The sequence below is a fragment of the Nelumbo lutea genome, chromosome 2 (assembly GCF_056320005.1).
Source record: "Nelumbo lutea isolate HS-2025 chromosome 2, American lotus-T2T, whole genome shotgun sequence".
Lineage (NCBI taxonomy): Eukaryota > Viridiplantae > Streptophyta > Magnoliopsida > Proteales > Nelumbonaceae > Nelumbo > Nelumbo lutea.
In genome coordinates, this window is record NC_142685.1 from 3,547,802 (window position 1) to 3,573,276 (window position 25,475).

The 25,475-nt window shown below is 38.9% G+C and overlaps 1 protein-coding gene, 1 long non-coding RNA gene and 1 pseudogene across 3 annotated transcripts; all 3 read right to left on the reverse strand.

Moving 5' to 3' along the window:
- Positions 1-615: 615 nt before the first annotated feature.
- LOC148868126 (THO complex subunit 4A-like) lies at positions 616-18,970 on the reverse strand. 2 transcript variants are annotated; one of them, XR_016107180.1, is made up of 6 exons: positions 18,376-18,970; positions 18,066-18,221; positions 8,261-8,329; positions 7,996-8,180; positions 1,012-1,575; positions 616-738 (listed from the first exon to the last, which is right to left on the reverse strand). XR_016107180.1 is itself a non-coding variant. In XM_088969529.1 (5 exons), the coding sequence occupies exons 1-5, from the start codon at positions 18,535-18,537 to the stop codon at positions 1,422-1,424; spliced, it is 726 nt and encodes a 241-aa protein (XP_088825655.1). In that variant the 5' UTR covers positions 18,538-18,970; the 3' UTR covers positions 893-1,421. The 2 variants fall into 2 exon arrangements, 1 of the variants encoding a protein (XP_088825655.1); XM_088969529.1 differs by lacking the exon at positions 616-738 and having other exon boundaries at positions 893-1,575.
- A 2,829-nt stretch (positions 18,971-21,799) lies between these two features.
- On the reverse strand, positions 21,800-22,662 carry LOC148868127 ((+)-cis,trans-nepetalactol synthase NEPS1 pseudogene; annotated as a pseudogene).
- Positions 22,663-22,873: 211 nt separating this feature from the next.
- On the reverse strand, positions 22,874-25,408 carry LOC148868128 (uncharacterized). Its single transcript, XR_016107181.1, has 2 exons — positions 25,050-25,408; positions 22,874-24,989 (listed from the first exon to the last, which is right to left on the reverse strand). It is a non-coding gene; the product is annotated as an uncharacterized LOC148868128 (long non-coding RNA).
- Positions 25,409-25,475: the final 67 nt, after the last annotated feature.

Genomic DNA, 25,475 nt, shown 5'->3' on the forward strand with positions numbered 1-25,475 from the left:
ATAAAAAACAAAGCACAGGTGGTTATTGACAGGTTTAAAAAAGTGAGATCGAAGGTTGGCCCAAGATTTTCTTAATACCTTAAATTCATGGTTTGAATTCGAAGTGGTTGCCCTTGCCCTGTCAGGCTGTGAACAAGTTACTTATCACTATATTTGGATAGTTGGACTACCTAGTAATTATCTCAAGGAAAGAAATGGTCAATTGAGATGGTTATTTATAAAAATGCTGTGATGCCATGGTGCCATGCTGCTTAACGTGCAGGGAATATAATTTTGAATTGAAGGAAAATCTGGGAGAAGTCTGTTTATTCTGATGGAAGCTAGAAATTTTCATAATGTTAGTTTGATTCCATAGTTGCTACTATCCACACATTATGAGATGCCATTCACTGCAGGATTCCAAAACAGCCCAGCTGCTTTTTACAAACAGCTCAAGTTTTTCCCTCGTTTAACATACTGTGATACTCTGAAGTCTGAACCATGATTAAAGATACTTGTTTTTCTAAATTTCAATCGCTTCTACACTCTTTAATTATTTTAGCATTTGGTCAAATTTTTAACACTCGAGTGCGTCATGTCACAATCGCATAAAGCATAAAATGTTAAAAATACGAGTAAACCAAAAATGACTGATATCGATATATTTCTTCCATATTATGACCAGTAACATTCACCATTCCGCATGAGTTCAGAAACGCTACGAAATCATTCAGTGTTTCCAAAACGCTCGACATTCATCTGCGAGGAGTGTTTCATCGCCAGACGCCCCATACCAATACAACAATAAAAAAAAAAATCAGAAAAATCCTTTCACGTCGATGTGAAATCTCCATAACATCCCAGAACTAGCATGTAAAGGAGATTGTACACCCACTGATCTAAACTACCAAAATTCAACAAACTGCATCATTTACAGAGCACCAAAAAAAACTGCCAAAGATTTTAACAGTTACAAGATGTTATCAGATAATTTAAAAGGAAATCATAAATCTACTTTCAACGACATCTTACCTTTTTAAATCGTAGACAGCGAGAAACTCCAAAACATAATACAAGTTCTGAAGCTCTGGCTTCACTTCGATTCCCATGATTGCAGCTGTCTCTTGTTCTTTGCTTCTATCACCTGAAGAGCGAAGCAGTTCCAACTCCATGTACCCCGGATGTAGAAACAAGTAAACGAATTAAAGCAGTAGCAAATGAAACAAAGGGAAATCACAGAACACTCTGCAGCCGTCTATTAACCCATGTACCATGTCAAAATCAAAGGAGCAACTAACAATAAAGGGCCAAGCTCCATAAACCAGACAAGCAGTTTTCCACGTGTTTTCTTCCTTGAGGGAGTAGCACGTTGATAAAATACACATGCGTCAGGAACGCATTTATCAAGCATGACAATGGCATAGCAGAAGACTAGTTTGACTTCAGTTTATTTGCATTGCTTCTGAATGGTACTTCTCCAAATCAGCATCAAGATCTTCTGCAGTTATCTGCTCAGCACGACCTCTTCCCCGTCCACGGCCCCTCCCAAATCCACGGCCCCGTGGCCGTCCAATAGCACCACCCCTTCCTTGTCCACTTTTCAATCAAACACATAAAGCACAATAATCAGAAATATGAAGAATGCTAATGCTACTAGAAAATCAACCATACCGAAGATGAAGTAAAAAATAATAAAAATAAAAACAAACGAGCAAATACCCTGAGATGCAGAATAGAGTACCGACACAAACTAATTGACTACAAAAAATTTACCGGTTAAAATATGCTAATTACATGTCAACTTTCTTGTCAGTACTTTCTGATCTTTCTCATGGCCAACTATGGACCACACTCAATGCAGAGACATAATGAAGAGGGATATTTGAACCTTAATACAAAAACAACAGCTAACAAGCTGCTGCTACTCTGAACCTTCAAGGGTGAAATACTGTTAGAAATAAAAAATGAATGCAAGGTTAATATGCCTACCAAGAGACAGTTAAACCATTATTTGAATACCGAATTAACCTCTACACATAAACCAAAAGACTCCATAGAGTATATGGGTTCAAGTTCGAGAGCAAAACAACACATAACCGGAGCTTTTTCTTCAACAAGACCACTTTTTTTTATCAGTCAACACCACCACTTATTTAAATTCATAAAGTAAAAATTCCACCAGAGTTTTTTCCTCAGAAGGGAAAGAAAATGCATGGAGCTCTAAAATGGTGATAGGTCAAAAGATCTCATAGCTGCTTTGCCCAAGAAAGCAAAGAATGGTGCTCCCCGAAACAGCCAATGAGTTGTGCATTCAAATATACGGACTAAGACTCATCTCACTATGGGGTTGGTTACAATAAACAGGAAACTTGAATTGACCTCTGTTTTAAAAGCGCAAGATGCAAAAGAGACGCAAGGACCATTTTTGAGCCCGAGGCAAAAGAAAAAGCGCGTGCCTTTTTGAAGCTAGGTACAAAATAAAAAAAAAAGCTAGAATAACAAAAAATGTCAGAAAATTAAAAGAATTCAAAAAATGCTAAACAATGCAAAAAATGAAAAAGAAATATTAAACACAATATTGATAAAAATATAAACTTAAAATCTGAATAAATGTAATAAAAACCTATTATCTAAAATTAAAATACATAAACATAAAATGCAAAGCATATTCAAATCAAAATTTATAAATAAAATCAAACATATAAAACATTTTCAAGCATGTAAAACCCACAATCTCTTTTTTTTCCTTAACTACATTGCTTCAAGTAGTTAATGTGATGATGTAAAACATATTGCATTCTTGATTCTATGAGTCGCCTTTGTACCACGACCCTCAAGGCAAGCCCGAACAAGTCTATGTTAGGGCCTGAAATTCTTATTTCTCACATAAAAAATAATGATTTTATAACTTCCATTGCCTTTTAAGAATATATTTTATTCCAATGAATGAATGAACACCATTAGCAAAGACAATGCATGTCTAATGGAGGGTTCCAATTACACCCAAAAAGGGAAAAGGCCCACTCCCAAATAGACTTTGCAAATTGGCAAGACACCAGTAAGTGGAAACCAGTCTCCCTCTCCGCTTTGCAAAGAACACAGCAATGAGGTGACAAGCAAGTATTGGGTCTTTTCTTTTGGATCACCAGTGTTGATTCTTTCCAAATAGACTTCCCAACAAAAACTACCAACCCTGGGAGGAATTGGGCTGCACCAAACCTCATTGACGGGGAAGGGGGCCTAACAAGACTAGTGAATTGGCTTAAGACTTTAAAGAAGCACAAGAAAAAGAGCCAATGGGGGTAGGTCCAAATTCTAGAGTCCACCTTAGTGGGGTCTAAGAAGACATTATCAAGAAGTTCAAGGAGACTCGAAATACTGTCAAGGTCTGAGTTCTAGAGTGCATCCATTTTGCTCCAGCCCATGTATGCTTGCCACTATTCTAGCTCAAAGCTTCTCCTACTCCAATGGAAATCTCCACAACCACTTCCCCAAAAGAGCCATATTCCTTTTTCTAGTGTTCCCGAGCCGCAAACCACCACAGTTGTGTTATTCTTTCTCCCCCTAAACCAAAATACATAAATACCCTCCTATATAGTTGTTAGGGGTATTTCTATAAAAAAAAACCCAAAAAGCTAAAACTAGCCATTGGGGACCCCCCCAACGACTAGTTCAATGGGCAGACCAAGTGTAGCCAGTGTGTCGTGCTGGCCCGTGGAAGTGGAACCCCAGGCCCAACACGGCTCGAACCATTGTGTCAGGCCAGGCACGATCGTCGTGTCGTGCCATGCCAGGCCAGTCTAAATTTGGGTCAAGTTGTGTAGGTAACGAAGTGTTTTTCTAAGAAGATGTTTGGTTTGGCAATGGCTCTCTAAAAGATAGATTTCTGTCTATGTATTTCTTTCCCCTAACCAAAGGGAGAATAATCTCCTCTGTACATGGTAATAAAAATTCTTGGGTTTGGGACTAAGGACTAAGGACTAAGGAGAGGGTTAAGGGAGTTTGGAATGGGGTTGGTAGATGAATTTATATCCCTTCTTAGTACAATGCTCTTGGATCATTCTTGTTTGGACTGCAGAATTTGGTTGGTGTCCTCTTTTGGCTCTTCTACTTGTGCTTCCTTTTTCGCTGCCCTCCTTCAGTCCTCTAACATGGGAGGGATCCTTTCCAACAAAAATAGTTTGGTGTAACCCTATACCCCCCAAAATAAGGGCTTCTTTGTTGGGAGGTGGTGCTCCAGAAAATCAACACTTAGAACAAGCTGCAAAGAAGGCCAAAGTGCTGCATCTACCCTCATGTCTGTTGTCTTTCCTTAGGCTGTGGTGAGACAATAACACACCTATTATTATCTTGTCTTTTTGCTTCTTTTGTTTGGAATTAGTTTTCTTCTCTCTTAGGCCTTTTAAACCAATGTGGAGAGCCATATAAGCATCTATACTTTAGTCAATTTGGGAAGACAAGAATAATAGAATCTTCCTTCCGAGGATTAGAGAGATCAAAGGAGCAAGTCATCGATACCATGCTTATGTAGATCATACAGACTGAAGTCAACAGAGTTATTCAAAGATAGAGGGTGGTCAAAGAGAGATCTAAGGAGCAAGTCATTGATACCATGCTTATGTAGGACATTTTTAGAGGGTGGTCAGTAGTGGCAAGTTCTTCAACCATAGAGAATATAGTACAGGTTTAATGGTTACCTTCAACACAACAAAGGGTAAAATTGAATTTTGGTGGAAGCTCTTTGGGCAACCCAGGTCCCTTTGGAGTTGGGGGGAGCATTCAGAAGTAGGGAGGGCAGGTTGATAGCACTATACTCTGGCCCAATGGGTGTGGGATATTCATTAAGAGCTGATATTATGGATTTCAAGGTTTGAGACTGGTCAAGCAATGAGGACATCCAAATTTTGAGGTGGAGGGGGACTCTAAACTGTTAATAGGATAGTTGCAGACAAAAAGCTTGGGGTTTGGAATTTTAAATAGCAAATAGGCAGATTTTCTGCTTAGCAAGGGCAGCTGGAGTGCTTTTCAGTTGGACAAGGAGATCAGCCAATGGTTTGGCTGATGCTTTTCCAAAGCAGGGGACCTTTAGGAAGAATTTGTTTTGGACTGTATTGTAAACCTTGAGATAAAATGTGGGGTCAACACTGTTATTGATTTGACCTGCACTGGTTTCAGTCCTAGAATGAGAGAAAAAGAATAGACGCAGGAGAGAGGGAGAGAGAAGAGAAGGAAGAGTTAAGAGAGTAAACCGCTGGTTCAATCTAGAGAGAATTCAAATCTTATCTCTCTAGTTGACCAGGCTGTATTTATATGTTTCTAATATGAAATACGACAGTTGTGCCCCCAATAAAGTATGGGACATAACACTTAAAGTGAGACATAAAAGGCATAACAACAAGGATTAATTCAATCATAGAGCTGCAAACAGATCAAATCAGATTCAACTTGAATTAAATTAACTCGTATACATCACATTTAGGGAAGACATAAAATGGATTTGAATATTGAATATCATCAATAACTTAAACTAAAAAAGACCAGAATACCATATACTATTAGTAAAATGAACTAAAAATGGCATTGATGTTGTATACCATGAATGAATTGACTGGAAAATAACTTCTGAGGCTTGAGTCTATGAATATTCAGTAAGTATACAATATTTTCTAATCGTTAATATTAAACACTGAAATCAACTTTAACAGGCACATTGATTTTATGCAGATATAAGCATATACATTTAAATATTACCAGTTTGGATCATAATGGATCAATTCATATTGATCTCATTATAAACGGGTTGAACTTGGGTCACCATAATCAGACATGGATTTGGATTTAAATTTGGAAAAAGGAATACCATTTGCACCCCCACCACCAAAATGCAAAGAAGACTACGATAACTCCACTCCAACTAGAATTTCATCTATGAGTTGGCTAATCCTTCGACCCATCTGAAAGAGATGTTACATGCAGACAGCAAATTATTGTGCATCCCTTGACTGAAATCAGATTAGCTGAATTTGATAGCCGTTTTACACCAAGGTTTAACATGTCACTGTCGGTGGAAATGTCAGTCATCCAAAGCACGTTTGGCAGATGTGTGTATGCCAAACATGCTTTGGGCTGCTCAGATCTTCATGCAAAAGCTCAATGGAGGGCGCATTTGCCCTGTATATTTAACATTTGAAAGTCAACAAGGTATTTCACTTGGTGAAGAATGACATGAAATCAGAAGAAAAAAATTCTGCTTCTCAGGGTAAAATAGGTATTTTGAAAAAAAATAATGCATCAGTTAAACATTTTTCATCTGGTCAGTGACAGAAGGGATGTGTGTTGAATTTCCCAAAAGTTCAGGGTAGGTTTTTGTTAAAGTAAAACTTTTGAGGGGAGATTTTTATGATTGTCAGAAACCTCATGGGAGGTTTTTATATTTTACTCTTTATGAAATGACAAAAGGAACATATGCACACCTTTATAAATTATTATCTTGTTCCAAATCATTAAACAACATTAAAAAACTAAGGTTATAGACAAAATAATGTGTTATGAAATTGTCCTGTAAACTTTAACAACCAAAACTACATGATAGAATTAAGTTCAGGCAAAATTCAAACTCATAGAAAATGCAAATGATTCCAATATATTAATCAAATAACATATTACACAAACAAAAACTAACATTTAACTTCCATGATTGAAAAGAATATCAAGCACGGTTTGAAATTTCATCATGTATCGGCTGAAACGTATCATATCCATGGGTCACCGACAGAGTAGATAATGGAGCTTTGAGGGTTTGGCGTATTTCAGGGGGTAGACAGGACTAAAACCTGCCCCTGACCTATTTTTAAAGAAAACTACAAAAAATGGGTGCAAGGTTTGAAGTACATATACATGTGTCCCTTGAATCGTATCAGGGTATGTCGATGCTTTGAACCTTGTTATCGAGTTAGCTAAAAGAGGTAATCATGTCCATTAGGCAGGCAATAACATTGCTACTCCACATATCTACAATATTGTCACCAACTTGTGTTATAATACCATCTCTTATACTCAACATAGTGCCAATAGTGTTTACTAGTGCCAAAGGAGCAAAATGATCAGTAACACGGCTTGTAAAACAGCTATCAAATTCAGTTAATTCATTCCCTCCTTAGGTGGTGTCAAAATTTCCAGTACCTAATAATACTATTTTTTCACAAGGAAGGAAACTAGAAATCACATCACAGAAGAAGGAAAACAAAATACTCCCAACAGTCAACTGCAACTTCATCCATCCCACTATATCTGAGAAATCTCCAATCAACTAACTGATCCTTAGTCCTTGTAATGAAGGGAATATCAGAAACCCCTTGGACAAAGCATGTAAAATGACAGGACAATTTCATAATGTCAAACAATCACCAATAGAGCTTATTTTAGAATAGAGCATCCATACCTCATAATACATACTTCCAGTTCATGAAAGAAAATTCCTTGGAGAAGTTTAATTTCACCCTTTCCCCTTAACTTCAAAGAAGCCTCAGGGTAAATTCCAAAAGCAAAAGTGATTATAGAGCATAGAATGCAGAATTTATAGGAACGTGATCCTTCTTTTTTTGATAGGCATTATCTTATTACTCCATATAGGGATGATGCCAATACTCAAACATATTTATTTACGAGTCACTTGAGACCTGAGTTAAGAATGCTGAGCTGTTTACGATGAGCTACATTAGAATATCACTTCAAATCATAAAAAAGAATTAAAAAAAAAACTGTAACTGAACATAGTAATCACCCAACAGCAAATACAGTAAGATTCATCTCAATATTCTCAGAAGTATTTGGCAAATGCCACAAAGCAGAACCAAGAAAAGGGCTTTTACAAGAGTACAATTTATGAAAAGGAAGTTCTAAGATATATTAGAGACAATTCTCAAGGCATGAGCATTATGAAAGCAGACCTGAGAGTTACAAGCATGAGCTAAGTGGATCCATAACTCTAGACCCAGGATAACTAAAAGGGCATACCTTCTGGGAACACTGTTTGGATTTCCAAATTTGCCATTTGTAGCTGCTAGAGCAACAGCTGGAGTTGTAACATTTGTTCCCACAATCTCTATTTTCATTGGCTTCCCATCAAGCTGAACATTGTTGTATCTCTTCACAGCAGCAAGAGCATCAGCTCGCCGTGAAAATACAACCTCTGCTGTCCCCTAAGAGAGAGAATCATTTTTAACAATGGCTTAACATAAAGATTTACAGAAAGCAGAGAATACCAAATTTGAGAAGATACCTTTGATCTTCCACTCCTATCATAATGGATTGTATATCGTTTCAGGTCACCGACCTCTGAAAAGAGCTCCTGTACAGAGTAAAATTCATATTAAAAACAGCATATACATTCAGTACATAAATACTACCATTAAGCATGGAAAAGCACTGCAAAAAGCAGAGCATTACCATCAGCAAATGTCTAAAAATGTGAAGAACTGAGAGCAGCGGGACCTTTATATATGTGTGATACATGTGGTCCAAGCCAACCTCATGGTTACCAATTTTTATGAAAAAGCATCAGATAACTTTAGGACGAGTATACAAATATGCATAAGGGTAGTATACTTTTCGTGTAAGAAAAGTATAAAGAGTAAGTGACCGGATAAAGGAATTGTGAATACTTCCGTGTAAGAAAAGTACACTTTCATGTTGCATTCTTATGAATCATTTAAACTATAGATGTTAAAATAAATACCTGAAAACCACAATTCAATAAGTTAAACCATAATTGCTAGTAAATGTATACATACAACATACATGCAGAAGAGGCATTTCAAGGTGTGTGTATACTTTCTGGAATGAACTTAAGGGTGCCAAATCATCCACATATTGAACATACTCAAGCCACAATTAATAGAGTCTTTTCTTGAATATGAGCATAAATGGTTCCAACTCAGGCCCACAGATTAAAGACCCATTCAGAATCAGGTCTATGGATCTGGTTAGTGAATACCTTACAAACATTTAAATATGTAAATCTTGAAACTTATAGGCAGAAGAGAGTTAAGTTAATCCACTAGTTTTCAGTTTAATAATTGACTATACGTTCGATGAAATTTAGATTCTTGTATTCCAGAAAAGACATGGATCCAATATAAATGGACCGGGAACCTTTTTTGGATGACAATAAGAGAATTTTTTAGGTTGTGTTTGGTGTAAAAGAAAAGGTAGGGAAAGAAAGGGAAATATAGGGAAACTTAACAAACCTTGTATAGGTTTCCTTTCATTTCCTTTCCTTTCCCTACCTTTTCTTTCAAACTAAACAGTCTTAAGCTTAAGGGAAGAAAAAAAGATACAAGAGGCTTAATTACCCAGACAAGAAAAGGGTGAGTTTCAGATCATAACAAATATACAAGACCACCCAAATACAGCCCCAGGAAAACCTCAAACCCAAAAAAAGAGCTCCAGCAATATCTGTCAATTCAATTTGCCTGAAAAACAACACATCATCCCATGGTAGCCTATTGAATACAATAATAACCATAAAGCCCCAGGAAAAAAAATAACTACACTGCACTAGTGCACTCTCCCAAGTGGAACGCGAGAACACTAAACAACAGCTGGGAACTTGAGTTTTTACCTCTCTGGCTTCTACTTCCTCTTATGTGTTTCTTCAAACCTCTTGCTGCCTTCTGTGAAACATTGCCATCATATCCAGTTCTTCAATATCCTTTTTCTTACACTTCCCTCTAACTGCTGCAGGATCATATGACTCAAAACCATTAGTACAGCTCCTAGAGATCACTGAATCCTCCTTCCTCAAATCCTCTTGATGTGGCTCATATGACATTGGGATTTATTGCGGCCTCCCTCTAGCTTGGTCTTCTTCCAGACATTCAAAAGCAGATGGACCTCTCATATTAACAATCTAACACACCCCATCCATCACTACCTCCTCTTCACCCCCCCCCCCAATCAGCACTATTCAAGATGAGATCACTTCCTCAGGTGTCAAGATCAGTTTTCAAGCCTTCCACCTTCAACAATGACAACAGCTACATACTACATTTCTCCCTACAATTGTAGGCTCCATTCAAACCATCAATATTATCCAAGCAAGCTTGAACTCCAATCATATCTTCCATTGTTCCACACTTGGCAGTTGGCACTTGTTAACAGGAAAAGCAACAAATACCCAATACGCTCGACCTCAAAACTAGATACACCCTTCCATCAATCAATGCACCACCACCCTGAAAGGAACGCCCATGGCTCAAAACCTCAAACTTAGCACATCAGCATGCTTTCACTTTGGAAGCTTGATCATCCTTCTGCTACTTCCATCAATGGCAAGCAAAAGAACCACATTGACCCTAATTCATTAGCAATTTGGCCTTCTTTTGTATACCCAAAGTGAGGCTTTTTATATGCCAAAAATGCCCACTGAGGTTACTCTCATGTGTGAGATGGACAATGTCTGATCACAACCTTCAAATAATCCCAGATCACATCACCAAGGAACAAGCCCCAGTGGTCCAAACCCACCCCATCAAAAGACTGGGTCTAGACCAGTTCCTCAAACCTTGGTTGACCAAAACCTTTTGATCCATCCCTCCAAACCAATATAATCTTGAGGTATGAACTTTGGATACTTCTAGACTTCAACGTCAATTTTAACTTTAAATCATATCCCCTTCCTTGGCACCTCAAGACCTAATGCTATGCATCTACTCCTTTGCCCCTAGCTCCCCACCAGAACCACCCTAAGGGTTCACCAAAGACCACCATCAGACATAAGGAACACCTTCCAAGGAAGCCCCTTCCAACTTAAGCATCACTATGCTCGACCCATGATTACTAACTACAGCTCTGCTACAACCCTTGCCAACCTTAACGTGATTCTCCTACTCCTATCAGTACAGATGAGTGTCTGAGAGTGAAGCTCAATCAATAACCACTAATCCCATCATCCTGGTGATAAACCAAACTAAATTTGCCCAAATTAATGTACGTAACAAATCCACCTTCCTCAAACTACCAATAACCACTAATCCCATTATCCCGGTGATAAACCAAACTGAATTTCCCCAAATCATTATACTTAACAAATCCACCTTCCTCAAACTACATTCTCTTAACCCCAAATAAGTATAGCCTTGTACGAAGCACTCAATAGCAACCCATAAACTGAGATTCACCATCAGGCAAAGCTTATGACTTTGACTAAGCCCACCCAAGTGATCCATCTGAGAATGTGCAAGTTCCATTTATTTAACATATTTTTTCCTAATTTGAGAACTTCTAATGCAGAAGCTACTGAGACAAACACAAACAGATCGACCTCCCCACAAAATTCTTTAACGTCTAGAACTCTAGTAGAAACCCACATATCTACTGCTGCAATGTCAGGGTAGTCTTCTTTAGATTTTCCAACCAAACAACAATGGAGAAGACCTTCTCTTCATACAACACCAATTTTATCAACTACTCGATAAGGAAAACAAACCACTTTAACAAAAGCAAATCCTTCTTCAAATAAGTCAACATCCACAGTGCTCAATAAATCCATTGTTTCCTTAGCTGTTTGGTGAACCAAATGGGTAGCACAAAATGGATATAATACTTCCCAAGAAGGTAGAATGTTTAATATAGTCACTTGTTACAGGATGGATGTATACTTCCTAGAGAAGGCAGAGAAGCTTCAGATAGTCACTCCATGGGAATCTTTAAGTGTTTTCCTTGATCCTCGCCTTAAGGTGAGCATCAAGGCATAAAGCCTTGTGTGCTTCTAAAACACTGCTATATTAGTGAAATAAATTGGCTTAATCTAAATAGATGAGGTTAAATACCGAGAACAGTGCTTTAGATGACTGCAATGGTGGAAGACACAAACATGTAATTTAACGCATTTTCATCATCCAAAAAATAAAGATTTACAAAGACATGCATACAGCATCAAAATGCAGCTACATATCTCTTGACAATAAATCCGATTGAAATACGAGGACGTAGAGAAGAGAAGGAAAGAAGAGAGAAAGAAGAAGAAAGGAAGAAGAAAAAGTTCGGAGCAATAGAACAGTGTTGGCGGCACCAGCTTTTATTATATTATATAGGGCGGCAGAAATAAGAAGGGAAAAGACCCTTGTGCCCTTGTTATAAGTGAGTACAATAACAGAAAAAACGAAAATAAAAAATATGCTTTAACTAGCCAAACAGACCCTAACACAAGTAACTAAATTATTTCACCACTCCCCCCCAAATTGGAGCATAAATGTCAATCATGCCCAAGTTGTCACACAAATCATTGTGCCGCACATGATGAAGACCTTTGGTGAAGATATCTACAAGTTGTTCTTCTGAGCTAACATATGGAGTACGCACTTCTCCATTTACAAGTTTCTCTCTAATAAAATGTGTGTCCACTTCAATGTGTTTTGTCCTATCGGGGAGGATTGGATTAGCAACAATATTGATGGCAGCTTTATTGTCACAGTAAAGTGACAAAGGATTGCTCACTGCAAAACCCAGTTCACCTAACTGATTTCTTATCCACATGATTTCAGCAACTCCATGAGACATCGCTCTATATTCTACTTCAACACTAGATCTAGCCGCCACACTTTGTTTTTTACATTTCCATGTGACCAGGTTTCCTCTTATAAAAGCACAATACCCACTGAGCATCAATATCAGGTTTCCTCCTACGAAAGTCGATGACTTTCGGTCATCGACTACTCTAGCCCAATCAGCATCAGTATATACTTCCACCTTTAAGTGACCATGTTTCTAGAACAACAAACCAGCCCAATCTACAACTTCAAAGTGAGTTGCCCTAGGATTGTGCATGAACTGACTAAGGACACCCACTGCATAAGCAATACCAGGCCTGGTCATAGACAAATACAAGAGTCTCCCTACGAGTCTCTGGAACTTCTTCACATCTTTCAAAAACTCTCCCTAACTGTCTCCCAGCTGATGATTAGATTCAATTGGTTTTACCCCCAACTTGCCTATATCTTCTAGTAGATCTAGTACATATTTCCGTTGGGAAATAAAGATGCCCTTGTGAGAGTGGGCAACTTCAATTCCAAGGAATTAACGTAAGGGGCCTAGATCTTTCACCTCAAATTGAGTGGCTAAGAATGTTTTTAGTCTCCGTATTTCAGCCTCCCAATCTCCTGTGATCACTATGTCATCCACATACACAATTAGAGCTGCAATTTTCCCTTCACGTCTTTTCACAAATAGAGTGTGATCTGACTGGCATTATTTGAACCCCACCCGTTGAACTGCTAAATGGAACTTACTAAACCAAGCCCGAGGTGATTGTTTCAACCCATATAAAGATTTTTTTAACCTGCACACCTTTTGTTCACTGCCTTTGGCACAAAAACCTAGAGGTTGGGTCATGTAAACTTCCTCTTCCAAGTCACCATTCAAGAGCATTTTTGATGTCCAATTGGTGAAGTTCCCAGTCAAGATTTGCTGCCAATAAAAGAAGGATCATGATAGAATTCATCTTGGCTACTGGAGCAAACGTCTTTGCATAGTGCACTCCATATACCTATGTAAAACCTCTTGCTACTAGTCTAGCCTTGTACCTTTCAACAATTCCATCAACCTTGTGTTTCACTATGAACACCCACTTGGAACCCACTTGTTCCTTCCCTTCAAGAAGATCCACCAACTCCCATGTGTCATTTTTGTATAATGCATCAATTTCTTATTGCATTGCATCTGTCCATTCAGGTTTAAATAAAGCTTCTGTCTCATTCTTAGGAACGGAGACACTGTCCATAGAAGAGAGGAATGCACAGAATGAAGGTGAAACGTGATCATAGGACACAAAATTAGAGATAAGATGATTAGTGGTACAAAATCTAACACCCTTTCTCTTAGCAATAGGAACATCAAAATCATTGATGACAGGGGATTGAGAGGAACAGGCATATCAATAGGAGCAAGCGTACCTGGCTGATGAGACGAATCTGCCTCTAATGAATCAAATGATATTGGTTGCATAGTGTCAGGTTCCACGGCTCTTTAACTCTATTGGCTTTTATGGCGACGATGAAAGACCCGAAATGGAGGAGGATCGGGTAAAGGAGGTAGTTGAGTTTGAGCCGCCTGTTTCTCCTCAACCCTACTCTCCCCCTGAGGAACAATCGAGAAGAAATGTTGATTTTCAAAGAATGATACATCAATGGAGACATAGTACTTGCGAGAGGTAGGATCATAGCAACGATACCCCTTTTGAGATAAAGGGTAACCGAGGAAAACACAAGGAATAGCCCGAGGATCAAGCTTACCTCGAGTAGGGGACAATTATGGACAAAGCAACAACACCCAAAAACACGCATCGAAATGGTGGACAACGAAGTTGTAAGAAACAGAAGTTGATGTAGGGCCTTATACTCTAGTAACCGAGATGGCATACGGTTGATGATGTATATAGCACACAAAACTGCATCCATCCAAAAACATTTTGGCACATTCTCAGACGACATGGTAAGCACAAGATTTTTTTTATCTAAACTCTCAACTTAGGATCCCTCTTTATATTGACAAAAGCTCCACACACAACAATTCAGTTATGGACTTAATCTGAGCACAAAAAAACAGCACCAACTTCCAAAGAAGAACTATGACGAGACTGATTTTCACCAAAGCATTAATCAATAATGTGTAAGTTCCACCACAACATTAATCAATAAGAGAGATCCTAACACATGAAATCAGACTAACGAGCAAAGAAAATAGGTCATCTATGACCTATAGTTACCTTTTCATAGGTACAGGACCACACAATCCAACAAATAAAAAATATAACCCTCACAAAAGTCTGCCGACATTCAGTGGTTTGGATTCATTTGCTCTCCACTTGATACACGACCAAGGAAAGAAATAAAAGAAGAAAGAAAACTTTAGGGTTGTACCAGTTGCAGATCTGATTTGATCAACCCAGATGCAATAGCCTTGCTTTGTTACCATCTTGACAATAAATCCGATTGAAATATGAGGAAGTAGAGAAGAGAAGGAAAGAAGAGAGAAAGGAGAAGGAAGAAAGGAAGAAGAAAAAGTTTGGAGCAATAGAACAGTGCTGGCGGCGCCACCTTTTATTATATTATATAGGGCGGCAAAAAAGAAGAAGGGAAAAGACCGTTGTGCCCCTATTGTAAGTGAGTACAATAACAGAAATAAGAAACGCTTTAACTAGCCAAACAGACCCTAACACAAATAACTAAATTATTTCAACAATATCCATTTTAGGGCATGCTAAGAACAAACAACATTCAAAATTTAGCTAGCACAAGCTCTCAAAAATAAATATTGTAAAATGGCAAGGTGACTCAAGAAAAAAATAAAATAAGAGGCATATAACCATAAAAAAAAACATATGCTTCATGCAAGGGTAAGGTAGGGAGAATAATTGAATAATCCATGGACCAATAATTCTAAGATTTTTACCAACAACAAGAAGCTTATTAAAATAAATAGAATAGCTGAGACACTGAGGCACAAACAAGCTGCACTGGTTTAAATGAATACTCTCTCACTAGCAACTTATTCCTAAAGAATAACTACCTAAGCACTATAGCATTTGCTTCTACATGATGTCCACCATTCTTCACTCCCGATAGAACATGATTCCAATACTTAGGTCTTCCTCTGGGGGCCAAATGCGCCTCCACTTCGATCTGGGATCCTGTGATTGAGAGAATAGAGAAGAAGCTAGCTAAAATCTCTCAGCTGGGGGTAGAGTGACTCTTTTAAAGAGTACCCTTCCGAATCTTCCTACCTACTTTCTCTCTCTCTCTCCCATCCCATCCAAGGTGTCCAAGAAATTAGAATCCCTCCAAAGAAACTTCTTGTGGAGGGTTTAGGAGGAGGAAAAGAATATTAATTTAGTAAATTGGGATCAGATCTGTTTGCCCGTTAAAGAGGGTGAGCTGGGAATGAGAAAACTAAAGGTTTTCAACTCGGCCCTCTTAAGCAAGTAGATCTGGAGATTTGGTGTTGAGAGGGAAGCATGGTGGAGGTCTTTGATTGCTGTCAGGTATGGGGTGGACTGGGGTAACAGGAGATCTTTGGACCCATTTCAGTCATTGGGATGCTCCTTGTGGAAAGGTATTATGAAAGTCTTCCCTATTTTTTCAGATGGTTTGGAGTTTAAAGTGGGTGATGGAAGAAGGCTGAAATTCTGGAAGGACCCCTGGTGCTCAAACTCCCCCTTATCTGAGCTTTTACCTAACCTCAGCCTTTTGTGCCTCCTCCTCTGATGCTTCAGTCTCTGACTATCTAGAGTGGGAAAATGGGTGTGCTGTCTGGTGTCTCCTGTCTTTAGAAGAAATCTCCATGACTGGGAGCTGGTGCAGCTGCTGGAGCTATTACAGTTATTTCAGAATTAGCAGGTTTCTATTGAAGTGGAAGAAGAATGGAAGTGGAAATGGGATTTTCTCAGTTAAATCTATGGCAGATAAACTAACTCAAGGTGCTACTGTGGGCTTTCCCAAGAATCAGATTTTGGGCCTCTACTAGCCCTTCCAAGGCATGCTTTCCAGTTTGGGTGTTGGCTCTTGATAAAGGTCTATCTAGAGCCAACCTGAGCAGGCGAGGGATTCAGATTCCTGAACTGAACTGTGGTTTATGTGTGATGGTTCCTGAAATTGGTGATCACCTATGTATTCATAGCACTTTGTCTGCTAAGTTGTGGGAGCATTTCAGCAATTCTGCAGGCATCAGATGGGTTGTGCCTCAGTCTGTAAAGGAGGTACTGTGTAGTTGGAAGATTCCAGGGCTGAGCAAGAAAGGGAAGCTGGTCTGGAAAACTATTCCTGCAGTTGTCCTGGTCACCATCTGGACTGAAAGAAATAGTCGTGTCATCTGCAACAAGTCTAGAACTCCTGAAGATCTGCTTAAATCTGCTGTCAATAGACTCGCATCCTGGTTATCTGTAACATCAGATTTTAAAAATGTGAATGTTTTTCAGCTCCTTGAGTCCCACCCCATTTGGGATTTGTAATGTGGTTGCTCACCTAGTGCTTTTCCACTAGGTTGCTGTCTGTAGCCTCTTTTATCAATAAAATTTTTACCTTACCTTCTCAAAAAAAATATATATCAGATGACAAAAACAGAATTGAACTCCATTCCCACCCATTTCAGCAGAACCTAAATGGTCATTCCCACTTGGAATTGTTAAATGCAGTAACAAATAATTAGCAGCTTTAAATCAGCTAGTATCAAACATTTTGGACTGAACAAAAAAATTTGAAATAGTGGAGAACTTTCTTTTAATTACCAAGGCCCTTTACACCAAATCAAGTCCAACATTTAAGTCTCATTTACCACAGTGGAATAGTTGAGTTACAATTGTTCATACCACTTTGCAGGAGAATGAGAATCTTCATTAGGTAGTGAAACCCAAGATTCTGTTTCATCAAGACTCTTCTCTAATTTAGCAGATGATCACGATTGAATTCACTGAAGAACGTCCCCATCTAAAAGGAGCCACTGCCCACCAATAGCTTACCAGAGATGTAACCTAAATACATGCCAACAATCGGCATCATATAGGACCTCACTTTCTTCAAGCTATTACTGCCATTTGTCCAGTTGGGGACTTAACAGAATCAATAAGAAAACCGGTCTGTAAAAAAGAGAAAAAGAAAAAGAAAACCACTAAACCCGTTCTTTCCCTTGGCGACTATATTGAATAAAGAAATAATCAGTAAAAGTTGCAATAGTGGCCCACTAAAGGCCTTAGTCTGAAAATGGATACACTGAAATCCTAATATTTAGCTCCTTCAAATGTACAGAAAATGCTCCATATAAAATCAGTAAACAAGAGAAATTAGAATTAATCAACATTTCATCCTTTCTACTTTTTTATTTTGTGTGTATATTAGGGGGTTGGGAGCAACCAAACAACTTGTTCGTTTTTTACTTAACTTACTAGGAATGCAAGTGTACAACGATGAAGAAATGAAGCTTGTTTGTCAAATCAAACCCAATGCTAATAAACTAGAGAAACTCATGGAGCTAGAAACGATCAAAAACACCTCTTACTGATAGAGGGGGCATAGAATAGACAAACGATATCTTACCTTAATATCGTCGTTCGATACGCCATAATCTAAGTTGGAAATGTAAAGCTTTGTTCCGGTTTCTATTGCAGACGCTCGGGCTGCCTGCGCCGGGTAAGCCGCCGCCTGATCTGTGAACATATCGTGTTGCCACGCCGAATCCGGAGCTTGAACCGACTGCATTTGCGACGATGAATACAAATCAAGAAACACTTCCCAATAATCATAAAAAAAGAGGCACAGGCACGGACCAAACCCTAACCTCGACCGCCAACCGATGAATCTGAAAAACAAAAATAGGCAGGGACCGAGATTAGATGCCCTAACTGACCTTTCCCATCGAATAAGGGGTCGTTCGATTAGCACTGCGGTTCGGAGCTCGACGGGCCGGACCGGGACCTGAACCTCTGCCTCTGCCTCTGAAATTACTCCCTCCAGCTTTCTTGTTGTTCTTTATCAGGTCATCAAGAGACATGTCCAAAGAACTTGACATCTTCGACAAACCCTAAGAAGAAGGAAAATGATAAAGAATAACCGAAAGACGTAGAATAGGAAAGATGCTTTGAGTTCTGCGGAAAAAAATTGATAGAGATCCGATTGTGAATAATATTGGGGTTTCGGGGAACGGAAAGATTTAGGGTTTTGCAGAGGATATGGGAAAGGTAGAGAAGGGGCAGGAAAAGAAAAGGTCGGGGATAGAAACACAGGAGAGGCTTTTCTTGCAGGTGATTTATAGGAACTGCATTTTATATAGCATATAAGGAAAATAGCTTCCGTAGATGTTCTACTGATGTCGTGGTGTAGTTGGTTATCACGTCAGTCTGAACTAAAGAAAATAGAAACACAATTTTATTTATAGTCAATTTTAAAATTTATATTTCATTTCCACGTTATTAAAAACAATTATTGTTTATCACACTTTTTATGATTGATATAAAATAGTAGAGAAGCGCCTAAATATTTTTTCTACAATGTTTTATTTTACTATTTTTTATTTGATACATTGATATAAATTGTGGTTGGGTTCTGCGTTTTATTTTGTTTGCACAAAATGATATTACTTTTAACCAGACTAAACGTTCAGTTAAGTGGATCTTGACTTAGGTAGGAAACTATGTGCTGAAACTGGTGCCTCTTAATCTTTACTTTCTTCTACTTTGATAAATTCAAATAGGATGAATACCGATTTGACAATTTCCCATCTCTTGAACCCTTTGATGTTATTTTCAAGTGTGATGAGGAGGGGGTAATATTGAATGTTGGGATTTCTTACGGCTTGTGTGTGTTTGATTCTAATACAGATTTCTTATTTGTTGGAAGTGAAAAGGAGTTTCGGGTAATGCTTTAGCAGCTGAACTTTTTGTTATCCATATGTGGGGGTCTTTGCTAAGAAGCACAATTGGAACTTTGTTCTTAAAACAAAAAATAAAAAAAAAAACACATGGAACTCTGTCCTGATTCCTTTTTATGCTAATTCTGACATAGATTTTTGGGCCTGTTGATCTCCTTCTCTTCCTTGAGAAGTTCTTGACTATATTGATAATATTATTAGTTTGCATAAATCTTTTTAGGGTAGTTAAGTTTAGTTATATGCCGATAACTCTTACCAGGGCTGCCCACTCTTTAGCTCAGTTGGTTTTATTTTTTAGGTGAGACAGCCTCCTAATTGTATTGAATCTTTTGTCTCTTAGTTCTATTAGTTTTTATGTTATTTGAAGTATAAAATAAGGTAGTGTTTTTATTTTTATTGAACCATTTTGTATTTATTTCTATTTTCAAAACTACATTATTTAATTTTGACTCCATGGATTGACCTACATAGTTGAATTGCTTTCACACCACTTGAATGTAAGTATATTTCATTTTTAGGGCCAGTTTAAAAAAGAATGGATTTTATATCATTAACAATATTAGATATAAATCTACTGAGAATAGTTTATTGGTAAGAAAAAACTACACATTTTTTTGCTAGAAAAAGAGAAAATTTGTAGATTTGAATCTCTCTTGGTTACAAGACCATAAACATCAAACAAGCAAATAAAATAAAGTTTAGAATCGACAACACTAGAATCCGACAAAGTGCATTGGTGTCCCATGTTGGCCAAACGATCTACAGCAAAGTCCACTTCTCTGAGGGCGTGATTGTTGGATATGCTGATGCTGAAATGAGCGCATATACCTTGGCATTCTACAATGATATTGATAACGTTCCATGGAGGATCCACACGAGCCCTAAGACCATCAATAATTAGTTTCGAGTCACCCTCTATAATGCACTGATGCTGGGGAAATTTGCAAGCAACCCTATGGGCTTCAACTGCTGCCCAAGCTTTAGCCTCATTTATAGTACAGACTCCAATTTCCTTACAATGAACCCATAGCTTTTGACAATTGTTGAAATCTCCCTTGAAGATTGGTAATTACAATAATCTGGCTTGAATTTTTTGACATAATTGTAAGGAGATCTCTTATATTAGAATCCTCTAACAAGAGGCACGGGATGTCCAAAACAAGCATGCAGTTACTATTAACGCTGGTTCTACAAGGAAAAAAAAAACAATACAAACTTTATGAAGAACAAAAAAAAAAAAGAATTTAAAGTTGCACTTTACCCTTGAGCAATTATATGAATGATAAATTTGAAAAATGAATTTAAATGATTTGTAGTACTTATTTCTATGAAGATAAAAATTGGAAAAGAAACATTTTGGTCAAAAGTAGTTACATGGATATTTGGACATTTTTGTGCTTCTTGTCAAATGATTATAACAGAAGAGATCTAATTGTGTCAAAAAGTTTAGGGAAGGTGATTGTAATTATCAAACTTCAAGAGAGGTTTCATCAATTTCTCCCTAGATTTGATGGAAGATAACAGGAGTTGATACCTTAAATATAAGATTTAGGCCATGTTTATTTATCGATGAATAAGAGGGGGAAATTTTGATAATGGGTATTGGGTCCATTATAAAGATATCTTCATTTACCTAGGTAAAACTTATCAATTTCTTAGGTAGATAAATAACTTTTTCATCTTGAGAAAAAATTATAAAACATAATGAGACAAATTTGTACATTTTAACATTAAATTTTTAGGAATAAAAGGGTCATTATCTTACTTACATGGGAATCAAAAGAACACAAATAAGTGAGAAACTTATAAAAGAACAGAACCTTAGTGTGATGGAATTAGATGGATGAAAAATGGTAGTTCATATTACATTTTATGCCCTCACAATTAGGGATGGACAAAAATGACCTCTTTAATTCTTTAGAGTCCAAAGTATGTGTGTGTGTGTGTGTTTAAAGTTTCATTTGAGGAAGGGTATAAGAAAGATGTTGCAGATGAATGGATGTAGTGTCTTGTGGGTAGGATAACTGGACATGAAGAACCTTGGCTTGAGAATTGAGATGTCTTGCTCATTGTATGGTTCTAAGCCCAGGAGAAGATTGAACAAGTAAAAAAATTAGCAATGTTATAGGCTTTTAGTAGCAATACCTAACGTAGATGGACCAATTTTCAAGTCCAAGACCAAGCACAGAAGTTGGGCTGCTCCTAGAATACTTTATAAGTGTGAAAACAATGTCTTTTGTAGATTATATGTCCAGTTGATCGTGTTGCATGTCTAAAGAGAATTTATTTATTTATTTAATGGGTAAATTACAAAAACCCCCTGTTTGTTTTGTGACAAAAACCCCCTTATACTATCACCATGAGACAAAGACCCCCTTCCGTTGGGTTGCAATGTTTTTTTAATCCCTATATTACTCTCGTAAGAAAAGCACCATTCATCTTTCCCGACCTCACAATTCCCTCCTCTCAACTTTGCCATGGTCGACAGTGGCGTCTTTCGTTTTGGATTCCCAGACACATCAAACTTTGGGAGAGATGTCAATTAATTGGCGTCGGTGCTGTCAACGCCGACGGGGACACGCAGTTCACTCTGATCCCGTGCTTACCAAGATACCGACTGGCCGACCGCACCATCCCCAGCATTGCATGTTTCGACATGACGTAGTCGTTGTAGTTCTCGGCTCTGCTGGTAGCAACCATGCTCGCCATGCACACGATGCTCCCCTTGACGCCTGTAACCACTATGGATTGCACGACATGCTTCACGCAAGTGGCCATTCCCCAGACTTTTACGGCGAAGAGATGATCACAAGCAGTTAAATCAAGGTCCAGGATACCCTGGTGGTTGTTAAAGATACCAACGTTGTTGAATATGATGTCCAGGTGATCGTAGCTTCGAACTGTCTGTTCCACCATGGACTTGAATTAATCTTCATTAGTGACGTCGCAGTGAATATAGATACACCTGTCTGTGCCAATAGATGCGGCGACCCGCTGGCCCAGTTCGTCTTGGACGTCGGCGATGATGACAAGGCAGACATGATCAACGAAGAGGTGTGCAGTGGCCTTCCCGATGCCGCTGCTTGGATTACCACCGTTGCTGTTGTTCTTGTACCTAAAGCCATCGATGAGGTTTTCTATAAATAAAAGAACACGCACAAGTACTTCATTTAGAGGGAATCGTTTGTTTTTCGTTTTTTGGGTTTGGACTTGGGACTGAAGGCACCGGAGTTTGTAGTCAGACCCGCAGTCGCGTCCTTTCATCTTTGTTGCCTGCCCGGCTGCCCCCCCCCCCCCCCCCCCCCCTCTCTCTGAGAGAAAGAATGGCGTGCAACGAGGAGGATTTTTGTAGTAATCGTCTTGTTTTGAAAAAAACGGAGGAAGCAGGGCTGGTCGATCTCATCTACCTTCTATTGTCCTCTGGGCTCTGACAGAGAGAATAGAAGATTTGTGGAATACTCGAAAGAAACAAGGATAATAGAGTTTCGACGTCGGTGGCTCATTTTCATCTCTGTCCTTTTACAAAAAGTTTTTCTCTCAATAGCTAAGCCCATGTCTTGGGTTGGCTCGCTGTCTGAGAAATGGCATCACCTTTTGTCAAGCAACTGCGATTTGGTCGTGCTCTTCCATTACCGTTAAGCTCTGCGTCATCTTTTGCTCGATGGTGAACAAGTTGACCCAGTTAGCTTTGAAGCTCCTCGCAATGTGTAGTTGTTGGTGATACGACGCACTGGAGGCGTATAGGCTTCTCCTGAAACTCGCATATCGTCTTTGCCCGATGCCAAGGGGTCCATTGCGCCCCAATAGAGCTCCCGCTTCGAGCTGTCATTCTCTCGCCATCCCCTTTGCCGGAGTGTGGTCGGCCAGTCGGTATCCTGGAAAGCACAGGATCAAAGTGAATTATGTGTCCCTGTCGGCGTTGGCAACACCGACGTCAATTAATTGACATCTCTCCCCAAGTTCGCTGTGTCTGGGAATCTAGAATGGAAGACGCCACTATCCATCATGGCAAAGTTGAGAGGAGGGACTAAAATCTCTTCCCCTTCTTTGTTGATGTCTCCTTTGCTGATTGGATTACTGCCGCTGCTACTATTCCTATATCGTGAGGTTACAGAAATAAAAGTGTTTTTATTAAAAGGGTAATGTGGGGATTAAAAAATATTGCAACGGCATATTTCAACGAAAATTTAACAAAAGGGTTTTTATCTCACGGTCATAGTTCAAAGGGGGGTTTTTGTCGCAAAACAAAGTACAGGAAGATCTTTATCACAGACCCTATAGTACAGGGGGAATATTTGTAATTTACCCTATATGAAATTGAAAAGAACGAATTTTCCACTGGCCTATGGTCTTATGCTTATTCCATAGAATAAAACAAAACTTGTGTAATGAAAAAGGATCATTGCCACCACATCATTTCATTTTCCATGCGCTAGTTAAACCCTCATGGAGATGGAGGAGCTCTTGACAGATTTCCTGAGAATGTAATGAATTAAAATAAAATATTCCACTGGTATAAAGGAAAGCAAAGGGTTGGGCATCCAATGGGCAAAAAATAAAAGTATAAATTTCGTTTTACTTTTGTTTTAGGTTTTTTTTCTTATTTTTGTTTATAGTGCATATTTATATTTTAGTAAAATAAAACCTGAAGCAAAACAAAGTAAAGACCCAAACCAACAGTGAACCATAAATTGCTACAAACAAACAACGCCAAATTTGCAATTTATCTGGGTTGTAAACAGTAATACAAGAACTACGAGCAAAATCAATTATGATATCATCTAATAAAAATATAGAATTGAGTGATGACAAAACTGAATGGTCCATTTGGTTGTTGAGAAAGGAATAAATTTTCCCGGATTTGCATCCAGTGTTTGTTTCCCAAAAAACGGTATGATTAAAATTCATTTTCATGTGTTTGTTTTCTAAGAAAATTGGATAGGAAACATAATATCCCAAATTTGTAATCCTTTCTCACCTCCATCAGACATAGCATGGTCGAGCACATGAATGTGTAATTTTGCCACGCGGAAACAATAGTTTGGTGTGTGGTGCATATAAGATATCGCGAGTTAAAAGTTGGTATGTGATTCATTACAAAGTTGAAATGGCGATTAACTCAGAATTGCATCTAACACCAAGTTGAAATGGCGATTAATGCTAAAATATGCAAGAATGTAGCAACTTGTTATTCTATACTAGTCCTCAATGTATCATAGAGTCATCCAGTTTCCCATAAAATTTTGCAAAGCCTATGAAAAACTTCATTTCCCATTCTTAATTGGTTGTAGCAATCAATTTGCCTCCCCATATACAATCGATATGATAGATCTTATCATTGCAAGTCTCGATTGACAAAAGGCTCCCTATCAAGATAGTCTAACTATTCTTGCACAATGGTCAATGCAATTGCAACTCCACTAGTTGCAGCTCCAAGGATCACAATCAACATTTTATTATCTGATGAGGGCAGATTTGGCCCTCCAGTGAAATTGTGACGCGTGGCACCTCGTGACAACTAGGAAAACACCCAGCCAACGAACTTACAAAGTTGGTGACCCACCCGGGCACCAGTCTGGACGGCCTGGCGCGACCTGCGCGCGGCACACGCGACCTGCGCGGCGCGCGCGCGGCGCGCGCGCGGCCTGCGCGACCTGGCCAACCTGGACCAGCCTAGCGCATGATCCGGCCAAGGCGCCCACCGACAAACCTGACCTAGACACTGACCCGCCGACTGACACAGGCGCCAGCTTGACGACCTGGTCTAGACACTGACCCGCCGACTGACACAGGCGCCGACCTGACAACCTGGCCTAGACACTGACCCGCTGACTGACGCAGACACCCCTCTGACAACCCGGCCCAGGCGCCGACTTGGCCGCCTAACACAAGCGCCAGCTTGACGACCTCGAAGACTCCGGTATATAAAGACCTCACCCTCCAAAGGGGAGGGGAGGAAAAAAGGGAAGTAACCCCTGCTCTCTAGCTCTCTCATATTATCTTCAAAGCTCTCTACGATAAGAGTGCTAACTTAAGCGTCGGAGAGCCCCCACCGGGAAAATACCCCCGGGACCTCTGAT

Bases quoted from the DNA above. Each gene is read 5' to 3' on its own strand.
- LOC148868126 (XM_088969529.1), bottom strand. From the start codon at position 18,537: ATGTCAAGTTCTTTGGACATGTCTCTTGATGACCTGATAAAGAACAAC. The intron at 8,330-18,065 runs GTAAGATATCGT...TACTCTGTACAG, and splicing joins TATCGAACGACGATATTAAG to GAGCTCTTTTCAGAGGTCGG. The intron at 1,576-7,995 runs GTATGCCCTTTT...TTGATTGAAAAG, and splicing joins CCAAACAGTGTTCCCAGAAG to TGGACAAGGAAGGGGTGGTG.